Source organism: Mauremys reevesii, linkage group 2 (assembly GCF_016161935.1).
Source record: "Mauremys reevesii isolate NIE-2019 linkage group 2, ASM1616193v1, whole genome shotgun sequence".
Lineage (NCBI taxonomy): Eukaryota > Metazoa > Chordata > Testudines > Geoemydidae > Mauremys > Mauremys reevesii.
The window spans coordinates 19,776,600-19,791,145 of NC_052624.1; the positions used below are offsets into that span (position 1 = coordinate 19,776,600).

The 14,546-nt window shown below is 40.8% G+C and overlaps 1 protein-coding gene across 11 annotated transcripts in view; it reads left to right on the forward strand.

Moving 5' to 3' along the window:
• The window catches only part of RNF32 (ring finger protein 32), a 63,170-nt gene extending 51,018 nt beyond the window's left edge, over positions 1-12,152 (forward strand). For all 11 annotated transcript variants that reach the window (XM_039527184.1, XM_039527174.1, XM_039527177.1 and 8 more), the window contains 2 exons: positions 7,664-7,831; positions 8,678-12,152. In XM_039527184.1, the coding sequence (XP_039383118.1) occupies positions 7,664-7,831; positions 8,678-8,920 (411 nt within the window). In that variant the 3' untranslated portion in view covers positions 8,921-12,152. The remainder of the gene's footprint in view (positions 1-7,663; positions 7,832-8,677) is intronic.
• Positions 12,153-14,546: the final 2,394 nt, after the last annotated feature.

The following is a 14,546-nucleotide window of genomic DNA, read 5'->3' on the forward strand; positions in this document are numbered from 1 at the left end:
AGACAACTTACCACACAGGACAATCTCGTGAATGATGCAGTGAAGTTTATCACTGCCAAATATGAAGCAAAGCCCTTCTCTCTCCCTGTCATGGAGGGATCTCCATCTGTAACAAGAAAGTTTACTTTCTACAGATTTAACCCATTTTTTTCAAAAAAAGCCTTTTATCTTTTCAAAAATGATCTCTTCTGTGGTGTAGGTTTCTAATGGTATTAAGCACAAAAATTCTTCCTTGAAAATTTCACTTTTATAAAATCTAACAAACAGAGATAGCTGGGCAGCATCACTTAAATTGCTTTTGAAGTGTGATATGAAGATGTCAGATTTTCAATTTTGTCACATCTTGCAACACTGCCAGGGAGATAGGCTGAATTGAATTTACTGGGCTTTGATTCAAAGTGGCACTTCATATTGACGACCTTACAGACGGATACAGTGGTGTGGCACATTAGACACAAAGGTTTTGTGTTTAAATGAGGTGGCATAATAAAAAGAAAATCTGCTGTCCAGTTTGGGTTAAAAGCTCAGTTCTCACTGTTGACCTGGTGACATTTACTCCCATTCACATGCATTTTGGGCTCCATTTCCATCACTGATGGAAAAATGGGCATTGTCCTAGCTCAACTGCAGCTGATGCGATTGCGAGAACTTAAGATCCAGTAAGAAGTGCTTAATTTGTGCTGGGGCTTGCTGGGGCTTAATCCCAGCACCTTTAGGCTTGGAAGTTCATATCCCCGGCTCCTCTGGGCTCCTGGCCAGCAGCTGCTGCTCTCCAGCGACCCAGCTCTGAAGACAGTAAAAGTGGCAGTACCATACCATGTCACCCTTACTTCTGCCCTGCTGCTGCTGACAGCGCTACCTTCAGGGCTTGGCACCCGGCCAGCAGTCGCCGCTCTGCAGCCTCCCTGTCAGTGCTTAATTTGTGCCAGGGTTGCCCCCACAACTCTTTCATTACAAATTAAGCACTGCCCGTAAGTTATTTACTAAGGAAATCATAGGCAAATGATAGGTAGTGCATCACTGTTCGTGAACTTAATTATAAACATTTTTAAGGTGAACTTGTGGGCCACACCGGAAGCTTTGGCGGACCACATTTGGCCTGCAGGCCACCTATTGAGTATCACTGCTTTAAATTATCTATGCACTCGCCATATTCTGGGCCCTGCCTGACCACCAGCAAAAGTTGAAGCAGCCTCAGGGCTGCTCTAATTTATGCTAATTTCTGATGGCACCTATAGGTTTCTTCTGGAAATAATTTTCTAAGGTACGTGCCAATTTGATAGTCATTGAAAGCCGGGGTAGAGCCAGGCATAATGCAGGCTGTGCAGCATGGTTCTGCCTGTGTACCGTAGAAAGACTTTCCTAAAGAATCAATCCTGGCTTGATTTCTTTCTGAACAGAGACCATGAATCATGCTGGGTAAAGGCTTACTCCTGCTGCCACTGAAGTCAGTGAGCTTTAACACTGACTTTACTAGAAGCAGAAGCAGGTTTTATGTAAAACATAGAACAAGTTAATTAAATTCTAAAACCTAGTCTTTGACAGTAATTCAGGTAAGGCAAATTAAGACTCCAATAACTTTTTTTTACAATAAATGTAATTTCAGAGACTTAGCTCACTAAAACACTCCAGGCAGTATACGCACTCATAACCGGATTAAAATAAAAGCTCCTTAGTCCAATACATATTGTGCATCTCATCCAAAAGAGAGTCACAATTTTGTCATTTAGAACTATCTGGAAATCATGTAAAATGCAAATACTGAAGGGAAGAAGAGTTTGGATTTAAAAAAAAAAGTAAGGTCAATGCACATATTTGCATGTGATGGAATTTGAAAGATCTTTTCTTAATGAAAGGACACCATGGAAGTACAGGAATAGCTTCACTAATATGCACTGTACTAGACAATCTCTCTCACACACACAAACACACACACACTCTCTCAACCCACCCTTCCTCACTTCTCAGAAAGTTTTACAAGGAGATGCTTTAAAGGGGCCTCATCGTACAATTTAAAAAAAGTATGCTATTGTTCATATACTAGTGTTCATATCATAATTAAACCTAAACTGCAGTTGACAAATTAAATGAACAAACATTTTATGGTTGTGTCACCCTTGTTTTTTGCTATAGTGCAAAATGCAGTCAACCATAGTGGGTCTCCCAGTCAGTGTGAATTAACAGGTTTCCACTTTTCTTGCTTAAAAGGAAAAACAAACTAAAAAATATCAAATCAAACTTCTGCACAAGACAGAAAATACCTATCCCCGCTCTTATAAAGCGTCTCATCATTTTCCTTTTCTGGGTGGTTCTAAAGTTTTTCTTTGTTTCAGAGCATTCACTTAGCTAGAAACAATAGATTATGGAGAGATCATAGTTAAGAGTTTCATTATAAACCCCAACTTTAACATCCATACACCCTGGTAACTAATTTTGGAAGTTTAATTGACATGGTGCCTATGTCTGCCACTAATTCTGAACTACACTAATGACAGTCAAAGTTTAAAAATCATGTACTGAAATGTTAGCTAAGATTGAGATTTTATAACAAGTCATTCAGCTGGGTGCCTAACACTGAAGGTCTAATACTTACATCCTATCTTACAAATGCAATCCAATTTCAAGTCAGTATTTGCAGGGAAGTACATGTTCCCTAGGCATAGGGTACTCAAGCAATGAGACAAAAGAAGCAACAAGATTGCTGCATGCATGGGGGTCTGGCACTGAATCTGGCTGAGGACAAAAGAAAAAAAAAAACCATGGGAAACAAACATTTTCACTGTCAAACACAGATGGAGAAAACTTTATATGCAGGCCCTTTTGACATGGAAAAACTTCCATGCCGGTGATCTTGAGTCACTTTGTAAGTGAAATGACTCCTGTGATTGTGGACTTCAAACAAAAGAACACATGCACTGAATAATCCCCATTTTCTTCTCTTGAGAGAGAAACGGAGTCCACAGAAGTTGGCCTACAACCCATTCCTGTCCATGGAATGTTTCTCAAATCCTCAAGAATCACTATCGAAATCGGAATCTCAAAGGATGCAGGCTGTGTGGTACTTCTAAGATGAGTGTTGTTCTGTACTGAACTTTCAGGCACTGTGTTGATTACAGTAGACGAGAGGAAATATAGACTCTCTCTGGGACTTAATTTGAGACGGAGGCCTCAGTCTGCTGGGTTGAGATGGAGTGAGAGTCAGTTATACTTCAGTTCATTACTTCTTTGGCCGCAAAGTTGATCTCTTCAAATGTTGGATAATGCACACAAGTCTTATCAGGATCTACAGGCAAATGAACAACACACTCCTGGGATGGATTTGGGTGGGAGACAGCAATTCTGATAAATTAATACTGAAGGGGAGATGCTGCACATCTACCCCCATTCTCAAATCCCAGGCATTTAGCTGGGTCCAGCACAGGGTTATAGGTCTTCCACCATGTAATTAATAACTCGAGGTAGATCCTGTTCTGCCTTGGGCTCCAGCTACGTTTCTGAAACCTTTAGTCTCATCCCGCAGGGAACAGAGGTTACCAATGCAGGACCTCAGTCCCTGAAGACTTCAGGTCTCCCCTTCTCCTCTAGATACAAAGTCCACCAGTGAAATCCCAGGTCTCCAGCCCTTTTTACCCACACTGAACACCAGCTGTAAGTTGCAATGAGCTAGACAGTCTTATCTTTCTTAATATTAAATTGTCAAGTCATACTGTGTACAACCCAACTGTGCCTCCATAATGCTGCAACAGAGGAAAAAAACCTTGGCCATTGGAAAAATTTCTTCCTGAACCCAAAACAGGCAATCAGTCAGACCCACAGCATCCTGAAAACGTATCTCCTGCACTGCAACTTTGAAACGCCCCGGAAGAATTTAAATAGATGTGGGAGGAAGGAACCCTTGAACCCAGCCAATGGGAGAGGGGGGAAAGAAGAGCCCCTACTCCTGCCTTGCCAAGCATGCACTCTTGCACTCCACCCCTTTAGGCACAGTCTCATCAATGCCATTATGACCAACAATCCCTCCTGCTTCTGTTGGGGGTAGCATTATGCACTAAAAATAATTCAGCGCTACTGTTTGATGCACATACTTTGGTTAGATGCCTTTAATAGTGTTAACAAAACATAGTACATGCACTTTTAAAAAAGATTGTCATCTTTTAAAATGAAGAAAGAATATGAAATGTGTTCTTGCGGGCGTAGAACTGTACTTTCAAACTAACCTTGTCTTCATGTACAAGTTAAAGCCTTTAAGAGTATAAAATAGAGACTTTTGGACAGGTTTAAAGGCACCTTATATCGATTAAACCTAGTTAAATTAAATTAACTTTAAACTAGTTTTTACCTTATAAAACTTTCGGCTCTTTAAACCGTTTTTTAATGGCTCCCTAACTGGGGATTAAAATATATCATTAGGGTTGTAATATGTCGTTCGGGTAAGTGTCTCGCCTGAACGGTTAGTGTGAACTCGAGTGGAGCTATGTGCACCTCTGACCCTCTGGAGCGCTGGCCGAATTTGAACACACCCTGTCCGGAACTCAGGAAAAGCGAAAAGCCAACTGCAAACGTGATTTCCCCGCGGTTTTTTGAGCTCAGGCAGTGAGCGTGGAGCTCGATCAGGAAATCAAAACAAAAATTAAAGGCTCCGCCTGGAAAAGAGAGGATCATGGACCATGGCAGGCAAATCAGAAATCCGGGCGCAATCTCCAGAGCAAAATCTCGAAACAGAAGATGAAATCAAAAAGATCAGACGGCAGCCCATCAGACGGACGCCACGTGATCAGATGGACAGAAAGACTGAGAATGTATCGAAAGCCAAAGGACTGATGGGACTCTCAGTGGACTGGATCTTCCACTATCCCACAGAAAATCAGCCTCTTGCAAATTTGGAAAGGCAAAAAATTCCAACACTTCTAGGTCTCAAACAAAACCATTAGCTTGTCAACACTCACCCCACCCACACCCACCTCCACCACCACAAGCGAAACATGTCACTGAATTCTTTACACTCTCATCCTGCTCGATCTTTACATGATGCTGCAGCAGCAGTGAGCCATGGGCAGCTCAGCACCATCATCATTGCCATCAATCCATGGGCATCAGCAGCATGATCCATCACAATCATCATCATCAATCATCCATCATGATCATCATCAGCTGAAATCCATCCAATCAATCAGCTTCATCATCATCATCAAAATATTCCTCCAATTTTCTAACCGATGGGGCATTGTGGATGTGTGGATGCCATCCTCATGGATGGTGGATGGCTGGGCTGATGCCCCCTCATCCCATCCACAGGGTGGGCTTCATCAGCCCTGGACCAGCAGTGGGATGCTGGGCTTCTCCTACTGTGGATTCATGCCTCCTGCCTGTCTGCACTCTCTACTTCTTCTCCTCTGTTCTATCATTCACTCTCTGCTCACTTGTCTGTCATCTCTATCACTTCCTCCATTGTGTCTTATTTTGGGGTGGGTTATAATCATTCACAACAGGGGGGGGGGGCTAAACACGCCAGCCAAGTGGGGCTGGGACAGTGACACAACAGGTGGGCTGCAGACAGCATACTGAACAGTGGTAGCATTACAGGAGCAGGCTCTGACATCTGCACAGAGTGCTCTCTGCACATATTTGCATCTACTCTAGCAGGCAGCTGTCATTCATAGATCTATCTATTCTTCTGAAGATTAAGGTATTACTATCTATCTATCTTATCTATAGCGTTCTATCCGTTTTCTATCAAAAATCCAGTCCCCATCGCAAAAATCCAGAGACAGCGCGCAAAGACGCAGCGCGCGCAAGCAAAGCAAGCATGGCGCATGGAATGGCGTGGACTGCAGCGCTGAGGACTGATGGACCTGCAGCTATCCAAAATGGACTGCTTGGCTCCTGGGCTATTTCTTGGCTTAGCTCCAAACACATGCCCATAAAGCTGAGCACTTGGGCTTTCTAGGGCACCACCCCCACACCCCACCCACCCCCCCCCAACACCCAACCCCTTAACACAACACTCATCTCACTCAATCTTTACCCTGAATGCTGAGATAGGCTGATAGTGATGCAGCAGAGTAACATATCCTACACCCCGGTCATGGCGGCTGGATGTAGAAAAGATGGAATCCTCATCTCATCATCAGCATAAGCTGATCAAAAAAATGATGAAAATCATCCTCATGATCAGCTTCAGCTGATGAAAATCATGACTCAGCTGTCCTCGCCATCGCCAGTTGGGCCTAATTTTTTTTTGGGTGTGATGGATGGTGCAATATGGTGGTCATGGATCATCTGAGCAAAACAGGGCTGCCATCAGCCCCACCCACCCAGGGTGTAAAATTCATCAGCCAAGACCCTTTCAGTGTTGTGATGCTGGGCTTCTCCCCTACACACTGCTTAATGTCCTGTCTGGACTATCATAGCAGCTGGAGGCTCCTGCTGACTCTCATCTCATTGTCAGTGTCTTGTGTCATTTCATCATCTTCATTTATTATTGTCTTATTCTCATTCACAAACACGGGGGGTAAGAAAAAGGGGGGAAACACGGGAACAAACAGGAAGGGTTACTGGGGGAGGAGCAGAAATAGCAGGTGCATACACTGAATAGCATACAGCTAGACACAGAGCACAGGTCACACACACACTTGCACATCTGGCAGCACAGATTCTATTTTTATTTACTAAAGGAGGGATTGACTCAGGAGTCATTCAGATTTTTTTTTTTTGTCATGGCTCCAGGGGCAGGCACTAGCAGCAGCCAAAGCAGCAAAACAAAATGGAAGGTGCAATATGATGGCTAGCAACTTGGCTTTTTTTTTGCTGGCTGATTGACCCAGGGCAGCAGCTGGCTGATTGGCACTAAGGACTGGTAGCCACATCAAATGATCATCCAATATTATTATGTGGGTTGATGGTGCATGAGTGGGCTGGTAATCATCTCTGCATGCATGCAAAAAAGAAAGCATGCTTCTGTGTGTAATGCTGCTGAATCGCTGCTGTGCATCACATCTAGTGACATCTAGTACACATAACAACACACAACAAGTGGCAAAATGGTTGCCATGGCTGCCATGCTGGCCAGGGAAAAAGGGCAAAAAGCAAAAAAATGCTTGTCTGCGTTGCTTTCCCAGAGACTGGGAGTGACTGACGACATTTACAGACCCACCATTTTAACCATTTTTGCCCATTTTTTGGGATCTCAACCCGGGGAAGGAAGGGAAGGGGGGGGAGGGGGCGGGGGGGGAGGGGGGCTATGCTAGGAATAGCCAGTAGCTATGCAACAGAAGCACGAGCGCGCGCCTCGGACGACGACACACACACCACCGATTTTTTGTGTGTGTGGCGTGCACACGATTTTATAAAATCTGTTTTACAAAACCGGTTTATGCAAATTCGGAATAGTCCCGTAGTGTAGACGTACCCACAGTTAATACAAAAAAGGCAGATGTCTGTACTTTGTACATCTTAAGTAACAATGCATGATGTTTGGACAGAGTAGTAGCATGCACTCTTTGGCCAAGGATCAAGTATTGTTTTGATAAATAAAGTTTATTTTAAAAGAATGTGTTTTCTTGATTTTTTAGCAACTTATGAATAATTTTGAAAATTCTGTGCTGGTAGCTGTTGAACAGAATTCTGTTCTAACTGGAGGCTATTTTTTCCCCATGTTCTTTAGTTTCAGGAGATCAGCAATCGGTTATTGAGTTCTTACGACACAAACATAGATGAGTTTTTTTCTGAAATTGATTCTTCTATAGCTGCAAGTCGAAATGTGCTTCAACAGTTGGAGGAAAAATTTGCCCCGTTAATAAGCGAAACAGAATGGGAGAAAATACAGATGCAGGTTGGTTTCGGAGCCAGTTGGATGATGATCTCAATTCATTTTGCAACTATAGTCTTTGTCAAAGCAGGAAAGTTTTTTCCAGCATATCCTCCATCCAAAAAATTCCCTGGTACCATTTGTCAATCTACACCAGTAGTTCTCAAACTTTTGTACTCGTGACTCCTTTCACATAGCAAGCCTCTGAGTGCAACCCTCCTTATAAATTAAAAACACTTTTTAATATATTTAACACCATTAGGGGGAGGGATAGCTCAGTGGTTTGAGCATTGGCCTGCTAAACCCAGAGTTGTGAGTTCAATCCTTAAGGGGGGGCCACTTAGGGATCTTGGGCAAAAATCAGTACTTGGTCCTGCTAGTGAAGGCAGGGGGCTGGACTTGATGACCTTTCAAGGTCCCTTCCAGTTCTAGGAGATAGGCATATCTCCTATAATTCAGATACGCTGGATTCAAAGTGGTGTTTGGGGTGGAGGCGGACAGCTCGTGATCCCCCATGTAATAACCTTGCAACCCCTGTACTACACGTTAAAACAATATCTGCAAACTTTTTTTTAAAACAGTATAGTACAAGTTAAACATTTTGCTACAATAACTATTCTTTGGTTTATGATTACAAATAACTCCTGTGTTCAATAAGAAGGAAAGTAACATTAAAGATATTTCAGAATTATTCTGATGTGACAAAATACTGAACAAGTTTTGGTAGATTAAACATTGAAGGACATATCACCAATTGTTACAAAATGCACTTTGAACCTTCTGGTGGTACAGGGTATTGCTGCTATGCATGCTTCCAACGTTTAGTTATCACTCTACAATAACTAATCTATTTTCTTATTTTCCCCTCAGGCATTTCGGCAAGAGATATTTGACTGCCCTATTTGCATTATGCCACTCCGTCATATCACTCATCCTCCAAGTGTCTTTTCTGAGAACAGCAATAATCGATATTCACGCCAGACTGTTCTGCTCTCTTGTTCACATATGTTTCATCAGACTTGTCTTCAAGCATTTGAAGAGTTTTCCTTGGGAGAAAGACTTGTTTGTCCCTTATGTCGCTCTTGTTATCAAAAGAAAATTCTTGAATGTTGATATAAACATGTAAACAGTCCAGAATGAGCTGCATAATCGAATTTCTAATTGGTTTAATGATAGACAACCTCACAGGAGATTAGATCCTTGTCAGATCCAGTGTGAGAAAAAACACTTCTCTATGGATGCTGATGCTGATATTATAGAAATAAAAGTTAAATGGGCATTGTGCTACCATTTCTCTGACTTGTTGCTTCTCCTTGCTCTCCACATTCTTACCTGTCTTCTACTCCCTTTGCTTTCCTCATGTTCTGTTTTCCCTCCCTGGTCTTCTTCTTCCTTTAACCTCCTCCCTCTCAGAGACATACTACCCTCTCCCTCTCATCCCAGGATCCCTTTCTCTTTTCCCTCTCCGAGAACTCTTCCCTTTGACTCCTTTCTTCATTCAGTGGATTCCGTCTACATACTCTCCAGTGGAGTTACTCCTGTTGAACACCAGGAAAAGACAGATTCCCTTGATAGCAGTGCCCAGGCAGTTGGAAATGCCACTGAGGAGTGTGGAAGGAGATGCATTACTTCTTCAGCTCCTTTTAGTAGCTGAATGCAGCTGGACTGGCTCCTCTCCTTTAATGGCTGGAAGCCACATTACAAGCTCTACTATAGGCAAAATAGCCCTACTGCAAATGTGGCTGAGTCGTCCCCATAAAGGAACAAAATGGTTCAGGAACTTGACCAACTAGTATCGTCTAGGTTTAGAAGAGACCAAAATGCATTTAAAACCTTTCAGTTGTGGACTGTTACTCTTGAACTTTGAGTTAAGGCCTAAAATCCCTTGATTGATACCATGCACCCAGGAGAGCCTGAAAGCTAAACTTTTGTTAAAATGTTTCAGATGCTTTAGGAAACTGACTCACAATTACCGAAAATGCTCATAGACTGGCCATATTTAAATTAGAATTGTTTTGTGTCAAAGATTACCGAAAACTACTATTGATAGCCTGTGTGTTTTTCCATTAACTAAAAACTAAAATTAGGATACAGGCATGTTAAAGGTGCGGGTTTGCTTTGTGATGGTTTTGCTGTATGTCTGTCCTTTGCTTTATTTGTGCTCCATGTTTTGGTCCAAGGGGTGTAACGCCTACTGAACCTATCAGGATCTCTGCTACTCCCCTATGATACTCTGAATTTCAACAAATGGCTTGTGTTTGATGCTCTCAAGCTCTATGCACACATTAAGCCACCCTCCTACAATATATTATAGAGGAGTAAATTGTGAGGCATGGAGCAACATCTTACAAAGACTCAAAAGTCCATTGTTTATTTTTAATACAAATGTTGACCAAAAAAGCACATTGTAAATCAATCACAGTTTGACTTTATTGAAAACAGAGTTTAAAAAAATCTTGCTAAAAACACACAAATTGTGACATTTCAAATAAAGCAAAAAGATACCAAATCTACTCCTTTTCACTACTGCACTGTGAAATTCAAACCATCTAAAAAGGCAGTTGTTTTCATATAGTTTTGTAACACTGCAAGGTAACCACAATTGAAAATTTTATAAAAGCACACGTTTTCAAATGACCTAAATTAAATTAACCTCAAGGATTGGGTGGGGAGGATGTGTCTGCTACAGATTGGTAACAATTACTTTAGTGCTAAAAACATTTTTCAGCCATATTTTGCTTTCAAGATACAAGAATGCCCACATACAAAAGTTTTTAGTTAACTAAATTTCTGCAAAGACGGACCTAAATTGGTAATATTGGAATGAAAGAGCCTGAACCTGCATGAGGAAAAATGCCCACTAGCTGAACCTGTACTAGACGTTTTTTTTAATGTCATTGCACTACCATCAGTGCGTATATATGGTCCCTAATGCAGAAAAGGTGGTATTTCTATGACCATCTCATCTAACCCTCCTCAAAACATGTCTAGACAATGTTATAAGAATGCTAAGCCTTGGGTATACTCCCACTCATGGTAGTGCAACTGGGATTTTGCTGTTTAAAAAAGCTTAGCATAGACAAGCCCATTGAGTTCAATGGGTGTTTTGCCTGAGTTGGGAATGCAGGATTAGGCCCCAAATCATTCTTGCATATAGAGGAACCTGTATTTTTAGTTTGTGTATATGTATTGCTGTATTGGTCACAGGCTACAATTTTAAATCCACAATCCTAACATATCTTCATTTTCTAAATTTCTATACCAATTGGTACCAGATCAGACAAAATATTTTAAGGTTACCTTTAAAAACTGGGAAATGGTTGCATTTTTTGTTCACAACTTTTTAATTGTACTTGAAACCGGAAGATTTTGTGTAACTTTTCTAAACTGGGAAAATGCATTAGTGTTAGAAAGCATGTTTCAAATAGCATGATGTTAAACAGAATTTTGCCCATAAGCTTTTTAGCATGAGCATCTTATCCGCACTAAAAGCAATGTCATGTTTAACCTCATGCTGTCTGAAATGTGTTAGTCTGCATGTTTTCTAAATTTTCTCCAACAGAGACAAAGGCCAAACTGCACACACACAGAGCATCACTCACGTTTTGGCTTCTAATGGGTAATTAAGGGAACACAACTACAACACAGACAAAGTACAGAATAAAACCCTTCATTTCTTGGTGCCATAATATGTTTGGCTTGGTAATCACAACTATAAAGAGCTGCTATATATTGATGCACCAACAGATTCATTTTTTATCTCCAGTGAGATGAGGCATATTCATTAAAAAAGTGACCAGTCTTTATTTTAATGGAATTCTGTGGTGACACTGAATGACCAGAGTGTACTGGTATTTCCATAATATAAATACTTGTGCTAAGAAACCTCATATGGGACTACTGGGGGAGCAGACGGGTATTAAATAAAATGCAAAGCTGATGTCCTGAGCTTTCATTCCTTGAAGCAAATGGAAGTGATGGGTGCCTGGGGTATGTAGGCAGGAGTCCTAATCATGAAGAAAACCTTATAATTACCTTTAAAAGGTGACTTTGTGTACAAATTATATTTAATGAAAGAAATAGAAGAGCAGCATGTTGAGATGATTGGTACAAATATCTAGAAATACACAATTATGTATTATTTAAAGACATTTGATATAGATACACACACATTTTACAAACTTCTCTGTAGACATCTGAACCATTTTCAAAAATTGGGGTTTCATAACAAAGTTTCAGTTTTGATCTGATACAACTTTTAGCTCCCTCTGGTGCAAGTATATTGGGCTGAGATCATCAGCATTTACTGATATTACATTTGTTGAAGGATTTCTCTTTTATTACCCTTCAGCCATTTTGCCCAACTGGAATCAACCTGTAGTATAGTTGAAACAATCAGACACATTTTTGGTCTCAAATTTAAAGCTAACAAATATAAATCTGAATTATTAATCAAAGTGGCTAATAAAGTGGCTATTAGGAAAAGTCCATGAATGAACAATGAATTAGGCAAGCAAAGGCTGTACAGAATTTAAGATCCTATTTCACCTTTCCTATTTTTAAACAAACAACTTTGCTACTAAAACATGCAGCTATCCTTACAGTTCATAGGTTACTGTAATTGAAACCAAAGCCACTGTTCTCCTGTAAAATGCCTTGCAATAGAATTTTCTGCAATTCTATTTAACTTAAACACCTGTTTATTATAAGTTCAGAGCCATAGGTTGACATGTACTATTTAATCATCAAAAATAAAAGCTGAAGACTTATCTGTGAAAGGAAGTACAGCAAGAGTCTTTAGTAGGATTGGAAAGTGTTCTAGAAAACAATGGATTTCACGTTTAGACTTCCTGCTAATTAACATAGGTGTAGTTTGACTTCTATACTTGGGGAGCAGCTCCAGTCAGGCCAATGGAGCCTCGTGTGTGTGTGGGAAATTCTGCACCTGCCTGGGACTTGCAGTTTGGGGGAGGGGAGCAATGCTCCCCGCTCCCCCCTCCAAACTATGCCCTTGCTAATTAGCACCATTATACATCATACATCCCAGTTCTGTTTAGATTCACTTGTTCTCTTATTTCCCAGCTTGTCTATCCAGGCAAAGGTGACAATCTTATGTTTGAAGTACATATTGATGACAGTTTGAAGCCACTGAATGACAGGAAATACTTAAGTACATGAAAAGTAAAAGGGAGTCAAAATGTTAAGTTTTAAGAATGCAGGGCCCAATCCAGAAGAAAGGATCATCTGATTCATAAGTTCCATGTACCTAATGGAAATGTGGGCTTCTGTTACATGAAAACTCTGTTTTGGACGTCAACCAGGAAGAGGTAAAAAGACCATTCACATTGTCATCACTGGTAATGTAGAAGGTACCAAAACCCTGTAAAAGTGTTTACAACTATTTTGTAGCTTGGTGCCCTACAAAAAGGTCAGGCTCAATACCAGTCCACCTCCCCACAGGATAGTATTGCCACAGGATACTTTCCTACAAGTGTATCGGGGTCCTCAAATTTTAATCATAATGTGGAACATGTAAGAGATTGTCTCATGGACAATGTGCCCTCTTGTTTACTACTACACAGACCACATCCCTCCCATTCATAATATATGACATCCCAGAGGCAAATGCTGCAGTTGCTCACATGGAGGAGTATAGTAGGAAAATATTTAATATATTTGTAGTCTTTTAATGAAGTGCAGCAGCTCGAAGTGACTAGCCAGCACCATGGGACAAGCCAGCTCCTCATGGACCACAGTTCAAAACCTCCAGATATCTGTAAGTAACTGCAGGGTGTACAGTCCTCAGCCTCTGTCAAGCCAAAGTCAAAGTCTGGAGTTGTGTGGCGGGGACAAGGACAAACCAAAGACTATGACACAAAGGGAGTTCCACAACTTCCTATATGCTGGAGTTGGAGATTTGTTTAAGAAAAAAAGGGGGGGGGCAGACGTGGATGTGGTGAGGGTTTCTCATAATTTGCTGAAAGCCAATATATTCCGGGGCTCTGGAGCCAGCATCAGAACACCGTGGATGTCAGCTGTTTACTCTGTGCATCCTTGCTCAATGTGATGCACTTAAAGCAGAGCTTGAAGTAACTCAGTTAATATTCATCTACAAAGAACATCAGCGCCTTAAAAAAGCACTTTTCTGCCAGTGGCACGTTTAATCAGTATATTTGCACACTTATTCGATACCTGAGGAAGTCTGATTTATATGCTACTCTAAGGCTAATGCCACATTTATTTTAGTATCTGTAAATGCTGGCTTTTTTGACAAGAATATCCCTCACAACATTATCAATGACTATAAGACCTTATTTTGACTTCGTTTTTCCAAACAAGATGAAGTGTATATATATATATTTTTAATTAACCATATTGGTCCTAATTATGCACGTAAAATCACTTGATATGAATCACACTACTTATTGTATGTTTTTAAAATAGCATGTTCTAGTTTCATCTGAGCATGTGTAAGATACAAGAAAAAGATTCAGTGATACTCTTTGTGCTTAATACTTTGCAATAAGATGGCTATTTAGAACACAATAGCAACAAGACTGAATTGCCTAGAACAGATGCGTCCATTGCTTTCTGCAAAACTCTTGACAATTTGGGCTAAAGCATATCATGTTATACTTATGAAATTCAAGGAAAAAATAGTACAGACTGAGAGCAAGTGGCCTTAAATCCTTATGTTTCTTTTGGAACAGGAAGGGCTAGGGTTATATTTTATGACTAA